At 43.0% G+C, this 23,161-nt stretch overlaps 1 protein-coding gene across 1 annotated transcript in view; it reads left to right on the plus strand.

Moving 5' to 3' along the window:
* Positions 1-2,814: 2,814 nt before the first annotated feature.
* LRRC74B (leucine rich repeat containing 74B) overlaps positions 2,815-23,161 on the plus strand; it is a 34,183-nt gene continuing 13,836 nt past the window's right edge. The window contains exons 1-7 of the mRNA XM_075898216.1: positions 2,815-2,955; positions 4,562-4,683; positions 5,739-5,881; positions 7,791-7,923; positions 14,004-14,210; positions 19,712-19,821; positions 22,685-22,800. Coding sequence (XP_075754331.1) covers positions 4,569-4,683; positions 5,739-5,881; positions 7,791-7,923; positions 14,004-14,210; positions 19,712-19,821; positions 22,685-22,800 — 824 coding nt within the window. The 5' untranslated portion in view covers positions 2,815-2,955; positions 4,562-4,568. The remainder of the gene's footprint in view (positions 2,956-4,561; positions 4,684-5,738; positions 5,882-7,790; positions 7,924-14,003; positions 14,211-19,711; positions 19,822-22,684; positions 22,801-23,161) is intronic.

Below are 23,161 nucleotides of genomic sequence, written 5' to 3' on the forward strand. Positions count from 1 at the left end.
TGAGGACCTGGCCCTCAAACTTCAACCCAATTGTGCTACAATATCAATGGGGTGGCAGGACGTTTAAATCAGTGTAATGCAAAGTTCAGGACTATCTACACATCTCACTTGCTCCAGCTGTAGGCAAAATTAAGATTGTGATTAAGGCCTTTAAATGTTTTTCCAGCATGGATCCATTGGTTCGGGATGTGAGTTTTTTAGTGACACAGCTATGCTGGTAAAGTTAAAGTGTGGCTGTGATTATACCACTATAAAGGTACTTTATACCTGTATAACGTAGTTGAAGACTTACCCAGCATTCATGGGTCCTTAACTCCATTTTTGTTTTTTGGAAAACAAAATTAAAATACGCATGCTTCATATAAATCATTGCTCTGGGGTGGTGATGGGATTGAGGGGTTCAATAGACAGGCTGCCCTAGGGATAGAGGACAGCCTCATCCCTCTCTCGTTGCAGCTTGACCACTGGAGTTCCAGTGGGCACAGCCATGGAAGGGATGTATGTCTCCCAGCTGCAGCAGGTCCAGGTTCATCTGCACCTGTGTGGTTTTATGAGAAGCAATCACATTCCTGGAACATCCCATTTTCTCAGAACCATCAAACACTGACCTTGCTTTAAGTTATGATAAGAGGAAGCTGTATACCAAATTTAGTGGTTGTAGCTTTTACCTTTTAAGAGGAGTTCTTAAACAAAGAGACAAACACACAGTTCTCATTGCCTCTCTGAAGATCATTTGTGACATGCCACCTTCTAGCAATGAGAATAATGACAGCATAAGAAGGCTGTCTGGATATTATAAAATTAAGTGCCTACTACTGTTACTTTTTACAGTCACTAAATCACGCTTAGGGCCTTCCTGTGCAACTGTACTGCAGCAACCCAATCCAGCCGGGAAAATATCCATTGGCCAATCATGACTACATTTATTTCCTCTAAAACCTAGCAGCTCCCAATTAGTATCAGAACAAATGGAAAATAAAAATGATTGAAAAAGGATGCTCTCTATGTAGTTAATCCATCTCCCCAAGGGGCAATGGCTATGTGAAGTGGAGAAGCATAAGTTCCCCCTAAGCTGCATAGCTTCCTATTAAACTCCACACAGGGGCTATGAGCTGCAGTGGGAAGAGAAGCAGCCCCAGCATGCAGCTGATGGGGACAGAAGAAAGGGGTACTTACTTGCCATCCTTTGCATGGAGCTGGCCAGGTAAACCCAAACCCCAACCTTCTATCCTACTTTGAGTATCCCCCCACCCTGAGCACCATCCTGCACCCCAAGAACATCATTGCTAGCCCCACCTCAGAGCCTGCATAACCAGTAGTGGCACTTTGACCATTTAAAGTGAGAGAGCTCTGCAGCCTAAGCTGAGAGCCAGCTGGCTTTATAGCTCAACTTCTAGGGGCTCCAGAGATCCCAGGTTCAAATCTACCCAATGGCAACTGTAGTCCAACCCTCTAGAATCTTAGAACTGGAAAATACCTCAGTGGGTTATTGAGACCAGCCCCCTACCCAAAGTAGGACCAACCCCAACTAAATCATCCCAGCCAGCGCTTTGTCAAACTGGGATTTAAAAACCTCTAGGGAGATTCCAAAACCTCCCTAGGTAACCCATTCCAGCGCTTCACCACTCTTCTAATGAAATAGTTTTTCTTAATATCCAACCTAGACCTATTGGCTACGTCTACACTGGCCCCTTTTCCGGAAGGGGCATGTAAATTTCACCAGTCGTCGTAGGGAAATCCGCGGGGGATTTAAATATCCCCCGCGGCATTTAAATAAAAATGTCCGCCGCTTTTTTCCGGCTTTTAAAAAAGCCGGAAAACAGCGTCTAGACTGGCCCCGATCCTCCGGAAAAAGCGCCCTTTTCCGGAGGCTCTTATTCCTACTTCAAAGTAGGAATTTTTATTTAAATGCCGTGGGGGATATTTAAATCCCCCGCGGATTTCCCTACGACGACTGGTGAAATTTACATGCCCCTTCCGGAAAAGGGGCCAGTGTAGACGTAGCCATTGAGACTATTGCTCCTTGTTCTGCCATCTGTCACTACTGAGAACAGCCTCTCACCATCCTCTTTGGACTCTCCCTTCAAGAAGTTCAAAAGGCTGCTATCAAATCCCCCCCTCACTCTTCTCTTCAGACTAAATAAGCCTGAAAACCCTCAGACTCTACTTGTAGGTCATGTGCTCTAGCATCCTCATCATTTTGGTAGCTCTCTGCTGGACCTTCTCCAATGCGTCCACATCCTTTCTATAGTGGGGGCCCAGAACTGGACACAACACTCCAGGTGTGACCTCACCAGAGCCAAATAAAGGAATAATCACTTCTCTAGATCTGCTGGCAGTGCTCCTCCTAATGCACCCTAATATGCCATTCGCCTTCTCCTCTACAAGGGCGCACTGTTGACTCATATCCCGTTTCTCACCCATTGTAGCCCCAGGTCCTTTTCTGCAGAACTGCTGCTTAGCCAGTGGGTCTCCAGCCTGTAGCAGTGCTTCGGATTCGTCTTGAGTGCAGGACTCACTCCCAATTCCAGCCGCACCCTAGAGCCCACACCCCGAATCAGCTCTCACACGCCTGCACCCCAACCCTCTGCCCCAGCCATGAGCGTCCCCCCCCCACTCTGACCCCTTGCCCCCCAAAAGGCCAGATGAGTTGCGGGGAGGGGGGGGCGGGAGGAGCCCTCCCCTCCAGGCGCCACGTGGGGCTTTCCTCCCGGGACCGCGCTACCACAAGAGCCCATTGCTACGCGGCAGCCGGGCGCGGGCGCACGTGCGCGCGCGATTCCCGGGGTTGCCATGGCAGCGGCACAACAAGCCGGGAGCAGCCGCCCCCCCTCCCTCAGGGCAGGCGATCCCCGAGGCGCTAAGTGGTTCCCTGCGAGCGCTCCGAGGGGCCCGATGCTGCAGCGCGCGCCGGCCCAGCCGCCCAGTGGCCGCGGCGCGCGCCCCTGCGGCGAGGTGAGCCCGGGGACCTTGCGCCGCGAGGGAGGCTGCAGGCAGCCCGCGCCCGGGGCTGTTTCCCAGATGAGCCTGAGACGCGGCTGCGGGGTTGCCCGGCTGCGACCTGGCTGCAGGTGCTAGGAGCCCGCCGCTGCCGTGCTGGTGTTTTCCTGGGAGAATTTCCCAGGGCAAAGTTCCCAGCGTGTGGGGGAACCCAAAGGGAGCGGGCAGGGCGCACACCTGCTGGGGAGATCTCAGCCCGTCTCCAAGATCTGAGCTGTATTTTTTTTTTCAAAGTAGCCTCTAGCTCAGGGGTGGGCAATCATTTTCAATAGGCTGATCCCTAGGTATTAGACACGGTGGATGTCTGTGGATATTGGTCCCACTTCTCTTGGGCAATCATTTGCAATGTCTGTGGGGGGGGGGGGGCACTCTGAGATTTTGGTGTGTGGCCCTTCCCCACTTTTCTATTGAAAGAGTGATCTGGAGAGAAGGGAGGTTTGGGTGGTGGCTTTGGGCAGTAGTTGGCGGAGGGGGGGGGGAGTGAAGGGTAGAATGGGTAGGTGGGGCACCAGATGCAGGCTCTTGCTGGGAGGCACTAACCAAGGTGGCTCCTGGCCAGCAGCCCTGCAGGAATCTGGGGCAAGCTCCTTGGCTGTCTGCTACAGTCCCAGGCTGCTCCATGCGGCTCTGCACTGGCAGGAGTGAAAGAGGAGGCTTTGCATGCTGTCCCTGATGCCAGCAAAATTTCTCAGCTTCTATTGGCCAGAACAATCCATGAAGCCCTCCTCCCCTCCCCCACAGTTTAAAGCAGATTGAGCTGCCCTGTGGTAAGGATTGTAGCAAGGCAGCTGCAAGCTTGACTCAGTGCCTGGCCAGGCCAATGCAGCCCATTGGCTGCATCTTGCCCATCCCCGGCATTGATGTATGCTATATTGCTGGAAAGGATTTTTATGTTGACATAGTTAATCTGATTTTCTGAGAGGTGGTAGTGAAATTGATGAAGACTAGGATTTAATCTTCCAAGAGTGAGAGATTAGCCAGACTAATGTTTCAAAAGCGCTTTGAGGACATTGGGTTAAAGATGCTGCAAGTGCATCAGATTTATGTTCAGATGTTGCTTTAGTTGTCTTTCCCGTCCAAGTAATTCAGTTGAAATGTTGTACCAGATGAGATGTCCAAAAGTCACTGGAGGTGTCTGACATGTATTGTGTGGTAAAGATGGTAAGTCCAGTTTTAGAGGTCTGTTACTATTATACTCTTTAGCAGTTTCAGCTGAAAGTGTAAGCTCTGAATGAACATGCTTCTATCCCTCACCACTAGAAATGGGCCTTGCAGGTCAAGGCTGTTTCTTAGTTTTAAACTAATAATCCAATTGCTTCCATTAGTACAGAAATAATTTATGAGATTGGTGGTTGTGAATCACTCATTGGATTTCTTACTGTAATGTTAATATGTGCTGGCTCAATAATAATAGCGGTTACAGAGCAGCTGTGTTTCTCCCTCATTTGCATTACTTACCAAGAGTATTATCTTTGTTTATTGAAAAGAAGAATTTGTATGTAACTTTCTCATGTATTTTAAGACTGGTCCCAGGTCTACTTGTGAGCACTCTCTTCCCCAGGAAAGCGATGTTACTAACAGAACAAACACACTTGAGTGATTCGGAGGGGAATGAGAACAATGAGAAGTCTGATGAGGATAGCAAGAGGGAGGAAGAGTGGGATACTGACCTTGAAATAGAAGGTACAAAACATGTCAACTGCTCTAATGTGTATAATGTTAGGAATCTCTTCCAGCATCACATAGCTTGGATTTGGCACAATTTTTCTTGTATCTTTAGAACACTATCAGAACTGGAAGTGAATGTACAATTTTCCCTGATCTTCTCTAGGTGAAGAGTGCATGTATGCTTAATTTATTTTTCTTTCTTTTTACAAACATAAGCAAAACAAAAACACTCAGTTCAATAGTGCTGTCATTCATTGTATTTTTGACTGTCTTGTAAGATCTAGCACTTTGTGAAATGGAAGGGTCAAATTTCATGTGGATATAATTTAAATAAAAATAAAATCTTAGCACATTTGTTTTTAAGAAACGAGTCCTGAACTCTGTCCGCAAATTTTGGCTCCCAGCCTGTTACTCTGGGAGTAACTGACACTCTGGAAGATTTGTTTGCTTGCAGAGTCTGAGAGGACATGCTGTCTGCAGGCACAGAGCCTCTCAGCTCACATTGGTTGGAAACAGCAGCCAATAGGAGCTGAAAGGCTCCGTGCCTGCAGCCAGCTTATCCCTCAGCCCACGTTGGGACTGGAAGTCTGTACACTAGGGTCGACTTGTAAATGGGTCATTGACTTTTAACATTTTTTTTTCTGTAAGTTTGGGTGGGACGGCTTATGGACTTATGTTCAAGTATATATGTAACTTGTGGACTAAAGCCTTGATCGAAAACTGGTTTGAAATCAATGGCAAGACTCCCATTGACTTCTGTCAGCTTTGGATCACATAACTTAAAAAACTGTATTAGGATGCCTACAGAACAAATACGTGTAAGATCAAATATGCGAGGACAGCTTCTGCTTTTCTGAGTCTTACCTCACTTTTGTAACATTTGAGTGCATGGAGGCTCTCAATGAGTGCATGGAGGCTCTGGAGAAGGTGCTATAAAGAAGTGTCACGTGTTCTAAATATTCCTTTTTGTTTTTGTGGTAATTTTTTTTGTAAAATTATTAATTTAGAAGTGCTGTCTTTTTTTCTGTACAGCTTGTTTTCCTCTGTCCTTTGTCTCTTTTCTAATGTAGAAACTAAGGAACCTTTTGACCCAACAGGAAAGACCAGTTACATAGCAGCTTGCCAACGATATGGTGTGGTACCCATATCTTATTTCCTGCATCACATGAAGGACTCTGAACTAATTATGAAGCACCATGGACTTGGCCCACAGGTAAGTGACAGAACACAGAATAAATCACTTTTCCCTTAGGCATGGCTAAGATGCATGTGTGCGTCTTACTCATGTGTGTACTGCAATGTGTGGTGGCTATGCCAGTCTCTTGATGGGGAATGAAGGATACTTACCAAACAAACTAATATTAGTTTTTCATTTTCTTGGTTTTGTGGTCAACATTGTGTATAGACCAGCATTACATATAACACATTTGGGCATGAACAAAATAAAATGAAATGATCTATTGGAAGTTGTTGGCAGGCCAGAACAAGGGGGCTTAATTTAAACCCAGAGCAAGAAAAAATAACACATTTTAAGAATTTCAGAAGTTACGCCTTATAAAGCAAGGGCGATTAGGGACAGTGGTCTTTCATCTAAGAAGGACAAAGGAGTCCATTCAAACAATATAAATATTTTAAGCTAAATGAGATACCGCATGAAATCTAGCACATTCAAGGGCAATTTGTTAGTCTTATCATTACGAGACCCGGCCATTCTTTCTGAGGGATTCTGGATTAGATTTCTCTCCATCTCACCTACAGAAATGCCCAGAACTGTGTGATGAGATTATTATCATCCTCGGGTGTAAACAGTTTGTGTGTGTGTGGCATATGTTATATGATTAAAATTCATATGTTCAAACAACTTTCCAAAACTCTTTAAAGAAATTCTCTGTGGAGGTTAGTGTCAAACAGTCTCATCCACAATATGTTCATAATTACTTCTTGTTCTACTCAAATTCCTTTTCAGGAACACTTGACTCTCCTGCATGATTCATGCCATAAAATGCTGTAAGCCTTAGTACTCACCTATGATGGTAATAAACACGGTAGAATTAGGGAAATTAGAACTGATATAAACCATCTTCTTGTTACTTATACTGTGGTTAGGATTGGAAAGTATAGAGATTTTTTTTTAAAGTTTTTGATGGATAATGTCAATGTCCACTTCCAAATTTTTAAAATATTTTTATCAAATTAAGTCATTAATTCCAAATTTAGTGTCTCCAGATGCTAAGAGTAATAACAAATAAAATCATAAATGGCACTTATCCTAGTATTACTAGTTATTGATTAAGAATACTGATGAGTGAAAGCACCGCGTGTCCTTGAGTTCAAGAAATCTAACATTTGTAATTTTCCTTCTCTTCAGCTGTGTCTACACTGGGCCACTTATTCTGGAAAAGCAGCCGCTTTTCCGGAATAAGCTGTGAGCTGTCTACACTGGCCCCTTGAATTTCCGGAAAAGAAGTGATGATTTACTGTAAGAAATCAGCTGCTTTTCTGGAAAAACTATGCTGCTCCCGCTCGGGCAAAAGTCCTTTTTCCGGAAAACTGTTCCGGAAAAGGGCCAGTGTAGACAGCACAGTAGTCTTTTTCGGAAAAAAGCCCCCATCGCGAAAATGACGATCGGGGCTTTTTTCCGGAACAGCACGTCTACATTGGCCACAGATGCTTTTCCGGAAAAAGGGCTTTTCTGGAAAAGCAGCCTGCCAGTGTAGACGCTCTTTTTCCGGAAATACTTATAACGGAAAACTGTTCCGTTTTAAGCATTTCCGGAAATTCATGCCAGTGTAGACACAGCCTTCATGTTTACTCACACAAGAAGGTTTCCACTACTTTCCTTAAGTTAGATTATGCACCCACTGAAGTTGTTGAAAATGTTGCCATTGATTTTTCCAGTCAACAGGAAAGGACCTATTGTTGGGTGCTTTATTGAATATAGCTGATGCCCTCTACTACATTAAGAGGTTCTTCTTTTTCAGTTGTTCTTCAGAAATGCACAGAGAGCACTGGAAGCTTTTGTTCTTGCAAAGTTAAGACGAGCTGAAATAGACAAACTACTAACTATGTTCATTGTACCAAATTAACCTGTGAGTGACCCATTTTGTTGTTGTTTGTTCTAGGGCACCAAAGCTTTAGCACTTTCCTTGATGACCAACACCTCCATTGTAAAGTTAAACCTGAGTGATAATTGTCTGAATGGAGAAGGGGCAGCTGCAGTTGCAGAGATGTTAAAAGAAAATTGTTACATTTCAGGTTTGTGTCTTAATTAAAAAGTAATTCTGTTGTGAAGCATGTGTGGCAATAAGGTTTTATGAGAGAGGAGAAAGTTCTTGTTTGCATATGTGGCCGATCTTGTTGACTCAACTAGCAATACTCACATGAAAGAGGGCTACAGAATTGAGCCCTACTTTGAAAAGTGATTGTTTAAAACAGTGACTTTTTATTCAGTTCTTCTGTGAGTATTCATAGTCTTTACTTTTGTGAATTTGTGTCTTTATTGACTAAAATATATTTTTACTCCTGTTATTGCTGCAAAGCATTCTGGGAGAGGGAGCTGGATTCTGCTCCGGCTCATGACTCAGTAACAGAACTTGAATTTAGGAAAATAGTTGCAGGATATTGTTGATGATGCACAAGGCAGAAAAAAACTTAACTTGTTTAGATTCCTGGTTGAGTTTTCATGAGCAGCAGACCAGCAGTTAGGAAAACTGTCTTCTATAATGGTGATTGCCTATCTCCTAGAACTGGAAGGGACCTTGAAAGGTCATCGAGTCCAGTCCCCTGTCTTCACAGCAGGACCAAGTACCATCCCCAACACATTTTTGCTCCAAATGGCCTCCACAAGGATTGAACTCACAAGCCTGGGTTTAGCAGGCCAATGCTCAAACCACTGAGCTATCCCTCCCCCTCTAAATACAGGCAAGTGGAGCTAAGCCCCATCCATGATGGTCCAGCTAATATCTGTACTATAGGGACTGGGCAAGAGTGGCAAAGTAGATTTTGCTCAGTTTTGTAACACCTAATTTTAAGTGTCCTGCGATCCATTGGGATATATATTTCTGAGTGAGATGCCCAATATTTCCCGACAAAGCATGGGGAGAGTTGGGTGTTTAAAAAAGGAATCCATAGCAGCTAGCAAATTGAGCAAGTAGCCACTTAAACTGGCCAGTAGAAAGTGGTCAGGCCCCATTCCTTAAAAGAAAGTATGTCCCTAATTCTGTCCATAGGGAGGAGCCTGTCTCTGCTAGCAAGTCTCAGCCATGAACCCACTCCTGCAGCTAGGTCTCCAAGTTGTATCCGTTCTTTATTGTGAAAAGAAACAAAGAAAAGGGTGGTGGTAGTGTTCACTATAAACCCAGTAATTTGAGCACTCACCTGGGATGTGGAAGACCTTAATTCAAATCCCTGTTCTGGAGCAGAGACTTGAACCCATATCTCTTATCATAGTTATCTGGTGGATGGGGTTTAGTGAAGCTGGAGTAGCTCTAGGCTCCAACAGGTGGATATTAAGGTATGAAGGCAAAGCATGTGAGGGAAGAGTATCTCCCCTTTTCTTCCCATCCAATTCCCATTCCACTTACCACCATCCCCAGTTTGCCTACTATCCTCTCAATTACAAGATTATCAAAGTAGCAATCAGGGAGGAATTGTGGGATGTTGAGCTGGTGTTGGTAGCTTATTTTGTGCACTAGCTGTGGTAGTTTTACTTATAAATTATGTAAATTTGCTCTTAGAACTATTAGATGCACAAACATAGAATTCTCCGTGCCCTTTTTACAGTTGCTTTTCAGAACTGCATTTCAATAAATATTGATACCTTTTGAAACATACATCAAAATGTATTGACTTAAGAGCTTACACCCTTGATTAATATTAATCTCGAAAGATCAGCCAGGTTCCAGGGAAATGCTGCATGGAGCCTAGGTTCAGCTGGGTAGTCCCCATGGCTTCATGGCTGCCCCTTTGAAAGACACGGAGGTAGTAGTTTCAAAGGGGAAGGGAGCCCAGGGTCAGCTGGGGACTCCCCAGCAGATCCAGGGTTCTGGGGAAGTGCTGCATGGAGCCCAGGATCAGCTGATTCCTGGGATCCATGGCTACCCTTTTGAAAGGCATGGAAGTGCCGTTTTAAAGGGGCAGCCGCTGCACAGCTGATCTGTGGATCAGCTGTGCAGTGGCTGCGCCTTTGAAATGTCACTTTGAAGTACTCTTCCCTCCCCCCCTTGCTGCCTCTGTCTCAAAGGGGTGGGGATGCGGGATATCAACTAGTCAAAAGATTATCCAATCAGCAAATGCTTGTTGAATAGTCGACTACTTTTTTACATCCCTAGTGGGGAGGTAATATATTTTATTGAACCAATTTCTGTTGATGAGAGGGACATGCTTTCAAGCTTACACAGAGCTCTTCTTGTGGTATAATAATAGTGTTTCCTAAAATCTAACATTTTAAATGGGAGATGTTTAGATCCGAAGGGCATAAGGAACAATTTATGATCATCTGGTCTCACCTTGCACACTGAAAGTGGCCTCAGAAACTCATCCAGTAACTTCTGCAGCAAGCCCATAACTTCTGTTCCAGTTCTAGCATCATTTAGTTATCTAGCTTTGATTTAAAGAATTCAGCTAATGGAATTGAATCCTTAGTAAATTGTTCTACGGATAAATTACACTCACTTCTAACTACTTGCATCTTTAGATCTCGTCCTTGGTGTGTCTAGCTTCTTTTTCCAGCTATTGGATCTTGTTCCACTTTTTTCTGCTAGATTAAAGACCATCTGCTCTCAGAAATTTCTTTTCTGTGTGGGTATTTCTATACCATGATCAAATCACTTCTTAATCTTATTTTGCATAAGCTAAATAGATTGAGGCTTTTAAAATCTCTTCCTGTTGGGGAAGCTAAAACACATGTATTTATGTAATCGTGGAACCACTGAAAAATTCAGTGGTTACATGTTTACATGCAGGGGCAGCTCCCAGGGAAATGGTGCACAGCTGGCTCCTCATGAGCACTGGCTCTTGTCGAGCCGCCTGCCTCCCCATCCCTCTCCCGCTCTCTGCGCTGCTGCCTCAGAGGCAGCAATACTGGGGGGAAGATATGCACAGGGAGCTGACTCCCTTCATGCACTGGCTCCTGCTTCTTTCCTCCCTCCCCACGCTGTTACCTTTAATACAGAGGTGGCAGCAGCACAGAGAGAGGAGAGGGGTGGGAGCAGCATGTAACACTGAAGACTAACAGATGAGCCCAGGCTCCAGGAGGAAGGGGAAGAGGCAGGCTGGGGGTTTGGAGGAAGGAGTGCAATGTGGATGGAACAAAGTCAGAGCAGGGGCGGGGGAAGGGGCAGGAGCTTAAGAGAAGTGTGGGGGGGGGATAGGGTTGTGTACTTCCTTGGCCAGAGGGACCATGATCTCAGTCCTTTCCAGTGTTCCTGCTTTCACAGCTACAATCCCCAATCTTGTTAGCATAATCTGTGCTCTTTTGTTCTTAGATGTATGGCTTTGCATTTGGCTGTCTTCATGGATATCATTCAAATGAGACTGCTTAGTGAACAATCCAGATCATTCTGTAAAACAGATTTCTCCCCATCATTCTTTAAATTTCAAGCAGCCTGTAACTAATCAGATCCTCCTGTTCGGTTTTGTTTTAAGCATCAGACTTCTTTTTAGTCTTTTGGAACTTCCCCCAATGTGGCAAGTGAGCTCAAATATTCTTTAAATATTTTCAAACTCACAAGAGCCTTGGCACCACAATTCCCCACAAAATCTACTGTCCTACTGCTCAAGCGTGGAGTTCTGAAAGTGGGGTGCATGAGGGGCCCCAAGAAATATTTTCTGAGAATATTAATCCCTGATGCCAGGCTTTGTTAAAAATGAACATTTATGATTCAGAGAGCTCGTTGGACAATTCTCTTGATATTTTTTTAATGGAAATTATCCAATGAAGTGAATGCAGATGTTGCATTAATATTTATTTTACTGATGCATTTTTAGTGTTTGCTTTTAGTTAATGAGAGCTGGCTTTTTAATGTGCAGGCTGTGGCACACTGGGACCATGCCTATGTGGGAGACTTTGTATCTGTGTGCAAAGAGAAGGAGAGCTGCAAAATGGTCAGATCTTGGTTTAATAAACCTATCTTTACAGAAAAAGTCTCATTCTCCAGGTGTTCTATTAATGCAGAGTGAATCCTGCCCAGGTTAGGTTCTTCCCATCTTATGGCTGTTTGGAGGGCCCTAAATGAGATAAGTGTGGTGGGTCCTGGCTTTAGTTGCTATAGCACAAAATCACCAATGAGCTTTGCACTAGACAAGTTCCTTGGGGAAGGGGCTGCCTTTCCCTAAGTGTCTGTGGAGCACCAGGCACAATGGAGTGCCGATTTCCATTGGGTATAGCTAGAGATCCAGCTCAAAGTCACCTTTATACACTAGATATCTGAGAGAGTTGGTAGCAGGTTAATTATCACACATGCCTTAAAGTGGACAGGAAGTTAAAAAGAGCAAAGCCACTATTTCAGCTAGTCTCAGCTTTTGGGGAGGTAAACTCATTTTTTGAACTGTAGCGATATGCAATGGAAAACTCTTACAGCAGTATTGCCATAGGGAGAGGGAAGTCTTTCTTACATCTCCTCTTGGCTATTCCCCACTCCGGCACTTTGAATGCAGAATGTGTAGGCCTGCAAGAAACCTTGAATAACCTTTAGAAATTCACTAAGAAGATCTCTGCATCATCTCCTACCTTGCATACTCAGAACTTACTGAGTTGGGAAGCTTTAGTTGGAGGAAGGTGGTTAGTCGGTATGGCTGGAGGACCCAGCTTTTCAGCTTTCTTCAGTTTAAATCGCCTCTGCTCTTCCTTCTGCTCTGCCTCAGAGCACCTTTGCTCTTCCTTCTCATCCGCTTCCAAGCACTTCATCTTCAAGAAGAATTCCACCTCCTCTTTAGTTAGAGGCCAGCCTCTTTTAGAGACATTTTCCCGCATTGGTGCCTGTGGTATGGGAGGGGCATGACCACTACCGTCTGTTTTTGACCCTACCAGGTTATTCCCTCCTGCCCTCAGAGGGCATTCTCTTGTTCCTCCTCCCCGTTGTACAGGTCTTCCATGGAGGTGGATGTCTGGCCCTGATCTAGGGCAGTTTTCACCTCGGTGTGTTACTTAGGAAAGGTTGGTAGCTCCAGGACTTCTCTAGCCAATTGCAAATGCATTCATTGAGCTGCTTTCCTACTCTACTCTAACCTAGCTATCCAGTTGCCCCAAAAGCTAGGGAAAAAATGAAATAACTGGCTTTGACTCTGGCATTGCGGATTCAACTTTGTGTGCCTTTTCTCTCTCTGGCAGCAACAGAAAGCAGGGAAAATTGTGTCCTTTTAAAATCATGAGGTCTGTGGTCCTGGTTTAAAATGATTCCACCTGCATAGCCACCATGTCAAGGCTGTTCCCCACTCTGGCACTTCAAATGCAGAAAGTGCAGACCCGCAAGAGACCTTCAAAATACCTTGGCTTTATAGGTTTCTGTTTAAAAACTCCCCAAGGTCACAGATTCCCTGACTTTGGGAGGTATGCTGCAACCATCCAAGTGGGGGTGAAAAAAACACTTTCTTCTTGAACCCAGAAAGAAGTCACTTGGGAACTTCTTCCAGAGAGGTACCTTGAGCTGTCTTACCACCAGCAAGCTGGGGGCGCGGGGAAGGAATAGGGAAAGAATAGAAAACAAACTGTAATCTCTGATAGCTGACCTCTCAGTCTTAGTCATGCATTCAGAGACCTCCTATTATCTTTCAGGACATAAGAATCATAACCTTAAAGAAGATTTTATTAACAAAACAAAAAGATATACTCAGTAAAGCATTCTTGATTGCTAGGTGCTATATGGCAACTGAGGAAAAACAGATTAAAGCACAGAGAACTGCTTTCCTGGCATTCAGCTTTAGTTACAGTTGCATCACTGCAGACAGAGTATTTGGTTCCAAACTCTGCTGATCTTGTAGGACAGCTTCAGAAGTGGCCTTTAAGGGAATGGATCCCTCTGAAGACATCTGTGCAGAAAGATACTTCACTGTCTCTAAATGTAGTGCAGCTGAAACCTTTACAATTGTTGAAACACGTTTAAAAAAATCAATTCCTGAGACTGTTTCCATTTATCTTTCAGTTCAATTATGTGACAACACGAAGGAAATCAAAATGTTATCAGAAAATTATTTGAAGGATGGTAGTGTACAAAATTACCAGGAACTATACAAAAAACTTAGCGAATGCTGGGATATTTTAGAAAAGGACAGCACTCCTCTCATCCATCACAAGCCATATGGTAATTTTTGTTGTGTGTTTTTTTTTCCCTTCTCAGATATTGACTTATCTGACAACAGACTCGGAGTTGTAGGAGCTGAAGTCCTTTCTGCTATGCTTCTAGAGAATACTACAGTTGTTAGTTTTAAGCTTTCAGGAAATGAATTTAATGACCATGCTGCTAAGTATCTAGCAAATGCCATCCTGGCTAACAAAAAAATGGAATTTCTGGATCTGTCTCATAACATGCTTGGTGACACATCAGGTAAAGCAGTGTCTTTGTAGAACCTCTGATTGTCTAGCTGTATCTTTTTACAAATTCACATTCAAAGTGGTGAAAATTGAACTTCTCTCTTCTGCCATTGCTTCCTCCCACATCTGTAAGCAACATCTTCTTCACCACTCAGGCTTATAACTTGAATGTTATGTTAAGATCCTCACTCATTGTCACATCTTTCTCTAAAAAGACATCCTTTTCTTTCTCTCCTCAATTCATCCTGTCTTTCTACACCCTGGTCATCTCTTGTCTGCCACCTTTTCAGATACTTTGTGTTTCATTCTGTCCTTCTGTAATCAACAGAAAATGGATCGTTTACAAATCATCTCCTTCCAGTCAGATCATTTCATTCTTTTCTTTTATTTCCTTCAGTTGGCATCATCTCAGTTTCTGCATTAAGTTCATGTTTCTCATTATTCATCTTCAGAGGCCTGGAAAGTTCCACCTGCCTCCATCTCTGCTGTCCTTGTGTCCTGTCTCCTGACCTGCTGCGTCTTCAGGTCTAACCATCTTTTCTCTATCCATCTCTTAAACTTTCTATTCCTGCTGGCATTCACTCTCTCTCATGTGCTGAATGGCATCCCTCACATTATTTAAATCCCTCTTTAAGACAAGAAAACCATAAGGAGGAGGAAGAGGACAGAATGTCTAGAGACAGAAGAAATAGAAAGCAAATAGAGTAAAAATGCCATTGGTTTTGATGACGTGGGGAATGAAATGAGGTGATACATGTGATGGGTCACAATTGCCTGGGGTCTGCAGTGTTCACTGTAAACTGAGCGGTTGGGTGGCCACTTAGGAGAGATTCAAATGCCTCCTAGGTGATTATCAGTGTCCACAGCATCCACAGCTACCAGCATGTTTCTACTGGTGGTGCACATCTGCACGTCTCACTGTATATAACAATATTTATTCTGCCCGCACGTGGATGGAAAAATGTAGAGGGAACATTGTTGATGTGCTGAGACACCACTGAATCTGTTTTCTCTGAAAATCCTATAACCCTGTCTTGTTGAGCCAGACAGGCTTACAGGAAAAACAAGTCTGTACATAGATCATTGTCCTGAGTATTGGGCAAAAAGTTCCTACTCAGTATTACTAATGATCCTCATTTAGCATGACTTCTTGAGAGACAGGTTTCTCTACTATATATTTTGAAGAATTTGTTTGTGGATTTGTTTGTGCAAAATAAAGTTATTACCTAAAAATACCAATTTTTTCATAAACAATCCTGCCACTTAAATTAGTTGAATGCACTACTTTTTTATACCAGATTATGTTGGGTGAAAGGTTTAAATCAGTGTTTCTCAAAGTGGTCTGCAGACCCACTCTGAGAGAGCTGCTACTAGGCCGCTCCAGTTTGTTTACTTACTGGCTCTGCAGCCACGAAGCCTCCAGGCTCGCATTGGCTGCAGTTTGCTGTTTGCTAACAAATTTAAAATTGAGTCACCTGTTCACTGCAAAGGACATTTTTACTGTTACAAATAATAAAATGATTCAATTAGTTATGGAAAGAGTAATAGAAGCGTTACAAGTTTTGGTTCAAATGTACCACGTATTGTAATTTATTCAATAAAATGAATAATGTTTGAAGATGAAATTCTACAAATTTAAAATGGTCATTTTTACTTCCCATTTGCAAGCACGTTTATAAAAAAATCTATTACGTATATTTAATTTCTTGAACTTTCCTATATATTTCCATGCAAAATTACTTTGCCCGGCCTACGATGGGCATCACCTGCTAGTAGTTTATATTTCTAACTTTAAATACAGGAATGATTCATGCATAGAGTGACCAGATGTCCTGTTTTAAAAGGACAGACCCATATTTAAGTCCTCCTGTGTGTTTTTCCTTAAAAAATGGGAAATTATCCCATATTTTCTGTTTCCATTCCTCCCTCTCCATCAGCAGGTGGTGCTGCTGCTAGTCAGATTCCTGATCACCAGCTCCCTGCTCATTGGTGGTGAGCAGTCATGGTGTCCAGTGGCTAACGAGGGAGGTGGGGATATGCAAGGCTGATGGAGAGGTGAAGGTGCAATATGTCAGGCATGCTGCTCCTCCCATTTGACCATCAGCACAGCTCTAACTATGTGCCAGCTCCTGGTCAAAAGGGCCCTTTCCCCTGTCCCATATCTGGCTGGCACTGGCTGACTGCTATGGGCTATGGAATCTGGTGTGTGCAGACAGATACAGGGCAGTGGCTGGTAACGGGTCATCTCTGCTGACCTCTCCTTGCTGTGCCCGGTCTTGCCTCCGCCAGTCCGGCTTCTCCTCCATATCCCCTTCTGTTGACTACATCCCACTTGTAGCAATCTGGGGAGAATAAACTCTGGTAGGAGTGCTCCCTCACCAACAGAATAGCAGGCAGGCTCCTTCCTTCTCCCACTGCCCTCTGGGCCAGAGCCCCAGAAAAGCCCAAGACCTTCTGGCCTGGGGCCCTGACCAGCATGTGCCAAAGCAGCACACACTGTTGGCCTTGTGGCTCTAGACTGGGGGGGGGGGGGGGGGGGAATGATATGCAGCCTGTTCATTCCCCAAACTTGTAGGTTCCACAGCAGTCCCTTTCAGCAGGGGTTTAGCACCTTCTTCACACACTCCAACTAATACACTTAAATGGAACTAGTAGAATCTTATTTGGGAGATAAGGCAATATGCTGTGTTTATTTATTGTGAATGCAGAATTAATTTACTGCCCCTAGTTACTAAAATTATCTACCACATGCATTCATACACACAGTTCTACAGATGGGATATAATTACCATCCTAAGTTGCTCATGCTAGTCTGCTGGACAGATGTTCTGGATCCTGTTCTATCCTACTGCCCCAGGGTGCTGTATAACCATGAGTCATCAGTTAATGGCAGGAGCGACTTTCATCTTTTCTTGATGGGGATTTTGTCTCTCTCTGGGGTGAGCTCTTTAGCTGGGCTCACTTGCATCATTCTTTGGCCACCAAGTGGTGCTGACAGCTGGCCTCTGAGACAGTTATAATATCTCTCTCTATAAAAAAAAATTTACACAACACTTATTTCAAAATAGCTATTTCGAATTTGGCATTATTCCTTGTGGAATGAGGTTTACCAAATTCGAAATAAGCGTGCCGCTATTTTGAAATTAATTCGTAATAGCGGTTTGGTTGTGTAGACGCTAGTAAAATTATTTCAAAATAACAGCTGTTATTTCGAAATAACTTTGCTGTGTAGACATACCCTTTGATACTTATCTATCCTCTGCTTCTGTCTGTCCCCCACTCCTCCCATTTTTTTCCCTTCTTTCCCTCCCCCTACTTCTTCCCTCATTTATTTTGGTTCTGGACATCCAACACTCCGGCCATCTGAAGAAGTGGGCTGTACCCACGAAAGCTTATGATATCATCTGTATATTTTGTTAGTCTTTAAAGTGCTACCAGACTATTTGTTGTTTTTTATGGCAGTCAAAATTGTCCAGCTTGACTCTCTTACCAGATCCCTCCCCCATAGATCACTTGGGTTGTGGGAGGCAAGAGGAAGGCTATAAAAAAGAGGGTTGAGCTGAAGAGAGAAGCAGAATGAAAGCAGCAATAGATCAAGACAAGGAGAATAGAAGACATTAGTGAGAGTGGTAGAGGAAGGGAAAACTAGAAAGAGTTCATTTCTGAGAGGGGAAAAGTCTTGGCAAAGCAGGAAGGAGCGATGAAGCATGATGCCATCTTAAGCATGAATATGTGGCTGTATTACCTTTTGTTATCAATCTTGAGATCTTCAGCGTCCCAGAGTACTAGCTCATGAGATTCCTCTCTACCTCGATAGCCTTTCATAAGAGCATTCCCATGGCAGAAATATGTAGAGCTGGGACTTGGACGTCCATTTATACATTTGCTGAGCACTATGTAGTCACTCATGCCTCAGCTTCTAATGGCATAGTTGGCTCCAGTGTTCTGTCTTCAATTTTAGAGTTGACTCTGAATCCCCCTGCTTCCACAGAGGGTAATGCTAAATAATCATCTCGAGTAGCGCACCTACAGCCGGGGGGTGGGAGAGGCAGAACTTAAGATCTAGGGGCCGGATGCAGCCTCCAGCTTGCCTGGATCCAGCCTCCAAGGCTCAGGGCTCCCCCCCAGCGTTGGGGAGCCCATGCTGGCACGCCAGCCCCCACTGCCCCTCTGGGATTGGAGCACACAAATCTACTAGCCTGGGCCCCCCTAGGCTCTGGTGTGCAAGGGGAATACCAGGAGTATCTTTCTCCTTCTCAGTCAGGGGCCACATCAGTGAGGGTTTGTTTTTTGTTTACTTCTCACTTGCATGCGGCCCCTGACTGATTTTTTTGTGGGTCAGCAGCCCTAAACTCAAAAAAGATTCCCACCTCTGATCTATAGGGATGCTATTCAAAGAAGAAAACATTACTTACCACGTGCAATGGCTGTTTTTTCCAGTGTGTTTTTTTTTGTGGGGGGTGGTGCAGATGTGGATGTTAGATGGGATTTGACTGCAGGGCGAGGGCTTGGAGACTCTGCTTTGGAAGGATATTCAGACATAAGCGCAGTATGGCAGAAAGCAAGGAGAAGCTGGGGAGGGAAAGTGGGGGGTATTAAAGCTGGTGGTACTTGTGGAGAGAGTGCATAAGGAATACAAATGGAGTCCAGGACTGGGATGTAGATTGAGCAGTGAGTTGTAGGGCTTGAGATTCAGGGCAAGAAGTCTGAACAGAATCTAATGGGCAAGGGAAGAATATCCATTGACTTTCAAATCCTTTGTCTCCTACTGAAATCTGTGGGAATCTCCTCCCCTCACCTAGAGCCCTGAGGGAGAGTCTTCCTGGGAATGGGGATGGTTTGGGATTTTTTTTCCCTTCTTACTTGGTCCTTCCTTCTAATCCTATCTGTCTCCTTCCTTCCTTTCAGGGTCACCCATTAGTTACTGGCTCTATCTCTGCTGATTCTCAGTGATGAACTCTACTTCTCTTTTGGTTTTCCTGCAGGCTGATGCTGTATCTCTCTCCCATCTTTTCTGACTTCCATTCGGTACTCTCTTTCCCTTCTTCTGTCCTGGTCTGTTGCTTTATCCTCCAGTTAATCCTGATGTTCCCTCCATGTCTTTTTCAAGCCCACTGAGCCTTCAATAGAGAGAACACTTCTCAAGGACTGTCATCTCACTCAAGGGTGACACTAGGGAGCACAAGGTTGAGTTACAAAGTAGATCTCTTTGAGTGATGTAGGCACTAGTCTGGACTTCACCTGCTCACAAGAATTGCCCCATTTTGGTTGCAGCACTTTTGGGCTCTGTTTTGCCATATGGGGTCATGTGCACTCAGTGGTCTCTGACCACATGGGTCTTGTTTTCTGGCTCTTCCCATAGCCTCGCTACTGTGCTTGAGCCACAAGATGAATAAAAGAAAAATCTTCTGTTTTAATTTGTCACCTATTCTAATCTGAGCTTCCAGCCCTGCTTAACTGCCTGATTCTTTTTTGTTGGGCCTTTACACATTTTTTCTTAATCTGTTTCATAAGGTGAGGTTCTTGGTATGGCAGTAGCAGAAAATACTGGACTAAAGGAGCTTAATATCAGCTGGAACTACTTCCGTAGCCAAGGAGCAGCGGCCTTAGCCAAAGGCTTTGGGGTAGGATGTTTGTTTTGTCTGCTGTCTTTGCACCCTGTAATACTCATTTTAAGCTTCACCTGTTTGGACAGACACTGCCATCATAACTTACTGTCTGTCTCTCTTATGTGATTGCCTGACCATAAACCATTGAGAAATCTGGAAGTGTATAGTCCTTGAACTCGGAGAGATAAAAATCATGATTTTAAAAAGTTAAAAATCAATCTTGATTTTTTAAAATTTCCATTTGTGGTTTGAAGTTCATTTCTTTCATCCCATTTTACATAATTTCTAACTGGTGTGTAGCCCCCATCCCCTGACCCTTATGAGATTTCACACTGTAAATTCTTATTGCTGCTGAAAAATATTAATCCAGGGCCTTGTTAACATCTTTACTGTGAGACTAGCACGAATTCACACAGAGGTAGATAAGCAAACAGCCTGAGCTATATTCACAACTTGCCTCCCCGCCAACATCTCACTGCACTTCCACAAGCCATTAAAGCAAAAACAATTCAAAGCTCCTCAAGACTTGCAGTTTGAAATTGATAGGACTTGTGCTCCTAAATAATGTAGGTGCTTTTGAAAATCCCACTCGTAGGAACGTAAATTTTGAATTTAACTTAACTTTAAGCACTTTGTTTTGAAAATGCAGGGATGCATGTATTCATAAGTTAGAATACTTATTAATGTGTTGGATAAGTATAAATAACTTTGCATTGTTAACATGGAATCACTTTGTTTTGAAGTGAGATACTACTTTTAAAAAAATACAGACATAATTTTAACCGCTTTTACACTTACAAATATGCTTAACTTTAAGTCTACAAGTCGCCTCAGTGAATGCCTAGGACTGTTCATGTTGATAAAGTTATATTCTGGCTTGGTTTTCAAGATTAGGAACTTAATTTCAATATTTTGATTTTTGTCTATAGTGTTTTAAAAAATTCAAGTAAAATCTCTTACCAATAATTGCATTGTTTTTAAAAAAAATCATAATTTAATTAATTTAAAATGTTAAAATAGCATAAATTTTCAAGCTGATGTCATAAAGCCTCAACCTGATTTAATGATTTATTTAAATCAAGTGATTACAATCAGTACCAGATTAAATTAATAGTTCTAAGAATAAATTCCAGATCAGGATATTTCTTAAAATAAATAAAATCCATTTTAGAAAATTCCATTCATAAAACTGGTGAGTTCAAAATGACATGAATAATCTCTCTGCCAGAAAATGCAAAGTTGAGACTGTGTGTGCAACTTTACTTCTATTCAGTTGTGAGTGTGCTTTTTTAACAATGAGGTTATTTTTCTAATGTGGTACGTTATACTGCAGGTTTTTTTTAATATTATTAGTCATCCTACAAGATAATTCCCTTGATGAAGGAGGGCCAAAAAGAAAAAAAAATTAGCTGCAGAGGAAACACAATTATTCTCTTTGTTTTGTTTTTTGGTTCATTCTGATAAAGATACTCTGCCTGACTTTTGTGTGTGAACGGGTACAGCTAGACTACAAGTTTTTGTCAGAAAAAGATGTGCAAAATGCGCTCTGCATTTTGTATACCTTTTTCTGATTCTTTTGTTAGAAGAGGCTTTTCCGACATTTGGCCCTTCTAGACTGAGGAACAAGGAATACAGGGGCTTCTGAAAGAGTGTGTTTGCTCTTCCACAAAAAAAAAAAAAAGCAGAAGAGCAAACGCATCCCTGGACACATCCCAACTCCTCCGCCTACCCCTCTGCAGTCTAGCCATACCCTTTGTTATTGTTAATATAGGTAGATATTTACATTAAAGAAATCTCCAATTTTTGTTTTCTTGTTTTGCTGGAAGAATCTGAGGTGGAGTGAAAAAGTAAAAGGTGAAAGATTTAAGAGACTGAGATCTAAACAGTTGAATGAGGAAGAGATTTCTAGTCAGATTGTTTAAAATGTGTGGGATTTTCGGGTTTTTTTTTTTTTGTTAATACCTATTTAACTAAAGCTGCTAACTCATCATCAACACCCCTTTCAGGTGAGGGCTGAGAAAACTCATTGCTGCCATTATCTAGTTCAGGAAACACCTGTCTTGCACAACAAAGAACAGGTTTGATATTCTTGAAGGAACTGGCCCATGCCACCAGAAAAGCACCTTAAAAATCCTTCATGACTTGGTGATTTTGGGGGATGATTGCATGAAATTTTGGTGTTTTTCTTATGACTTGAACTGTTACGAGTTAGCAATCCTGGAGGCATCCAAATTGAGCTCACTGAGGCTATTCTATTCCAGACTGTTCAGTCAGCATCTTCTCTCTCTTTACTGTTCCTTCCTTACCTGTCACCCTGCCCCTTATACAAGGAGTTTTAACATGTGCTGAGGTTTGCATTGAGCATGAAGCCAACAGTGTGGATCCTAGGTTATCTACTAGCTATCCGTTACCTAATACCCAGCTGCACATCTCCTCCACTTTTTTAGATTGTTTCTTGAGGTCCACCTCCTGGACTCTAGCAGCTGATCATTTGTGCTGTACTCTGTAAGACTCACAACCTTCTTGTCGGTGATATTCGGATCCAATGGGAACTGGGGTCAAGTAAAAAAGCTGCTAGACCTGTGAGCAACAGGGGATCTTGCAAGGCAGAGAAAAAGATTTCAAGGAAGAAGGACGCCTGACATTTTTAGGAGGGTCATGTTAGGGAGAAGGAATTTTTCTGATGATTGCACACCACAAGTTACAGTTGTTTTTATGAAACGTCTTTTGTTCATTCTCTCCTCTCACTCACTTTCCCTCTGCATTTATGTTTAATTGTATTTTAGAAGTGTGACCAATGAAAGGTTATTTTGCAAGGGAGACACAGATTCTCAAGCTACATGAGATTTTTTAACACTAATTCTGTCCTGTTCCATAGGCAAACATATTCCTCAGAGTTCTGGATATTTCGTACAATGGCTTTGGCAACAACGGTGCAGCTGCCCTAGGGGAGGCCCTTAAAGTCAACAATGTGCTAGAGGAACTCAACGTTAGGTAAGTTAGGCTCAGGTCGTAATACAATATGCTCCACTCAGAAATCCTAAGCAGCCATTGGTTTCTTTTTTATGTGTAAAGAGAGATAGATTTGCTGGCATTAAGATGAAAAAGAAAATATCATGTAATGGGAGTTTGGCAGTAAAAACATAGGAATCCCCCAATCCTTTTCTTAATCTTCTAACTGTGTAAGATTATTTTGCAGCTGTTATTTTCTGCCCTACCCTCAGTCATGGCTGCTATGTCCCTCACTCTGTAGTTGTCATAGTGGCCCCAAAGAAAGAGATGTTGCAAAAGAAAGAGGAGAGTTACTGGAATTAAGGTAATATCATTGCAAGCGTAAATTTGGAAGGAAATACAT

This window comes from Pelodiscus sinensis, chromosome 15 (assembly GCF_049634645.1).
Source record: "Pelodiscus sinensis isolate JC-2024 chromosome 15, ASM4963464v1, whole genome shotgun sequence".
In the NCBI taxonomy this organism is placed as follows: Eukaryota; Metazoa; Chordata; order Testudines; family Trionychidae; genus Pelodiscus; species Pelodiscus sinensis.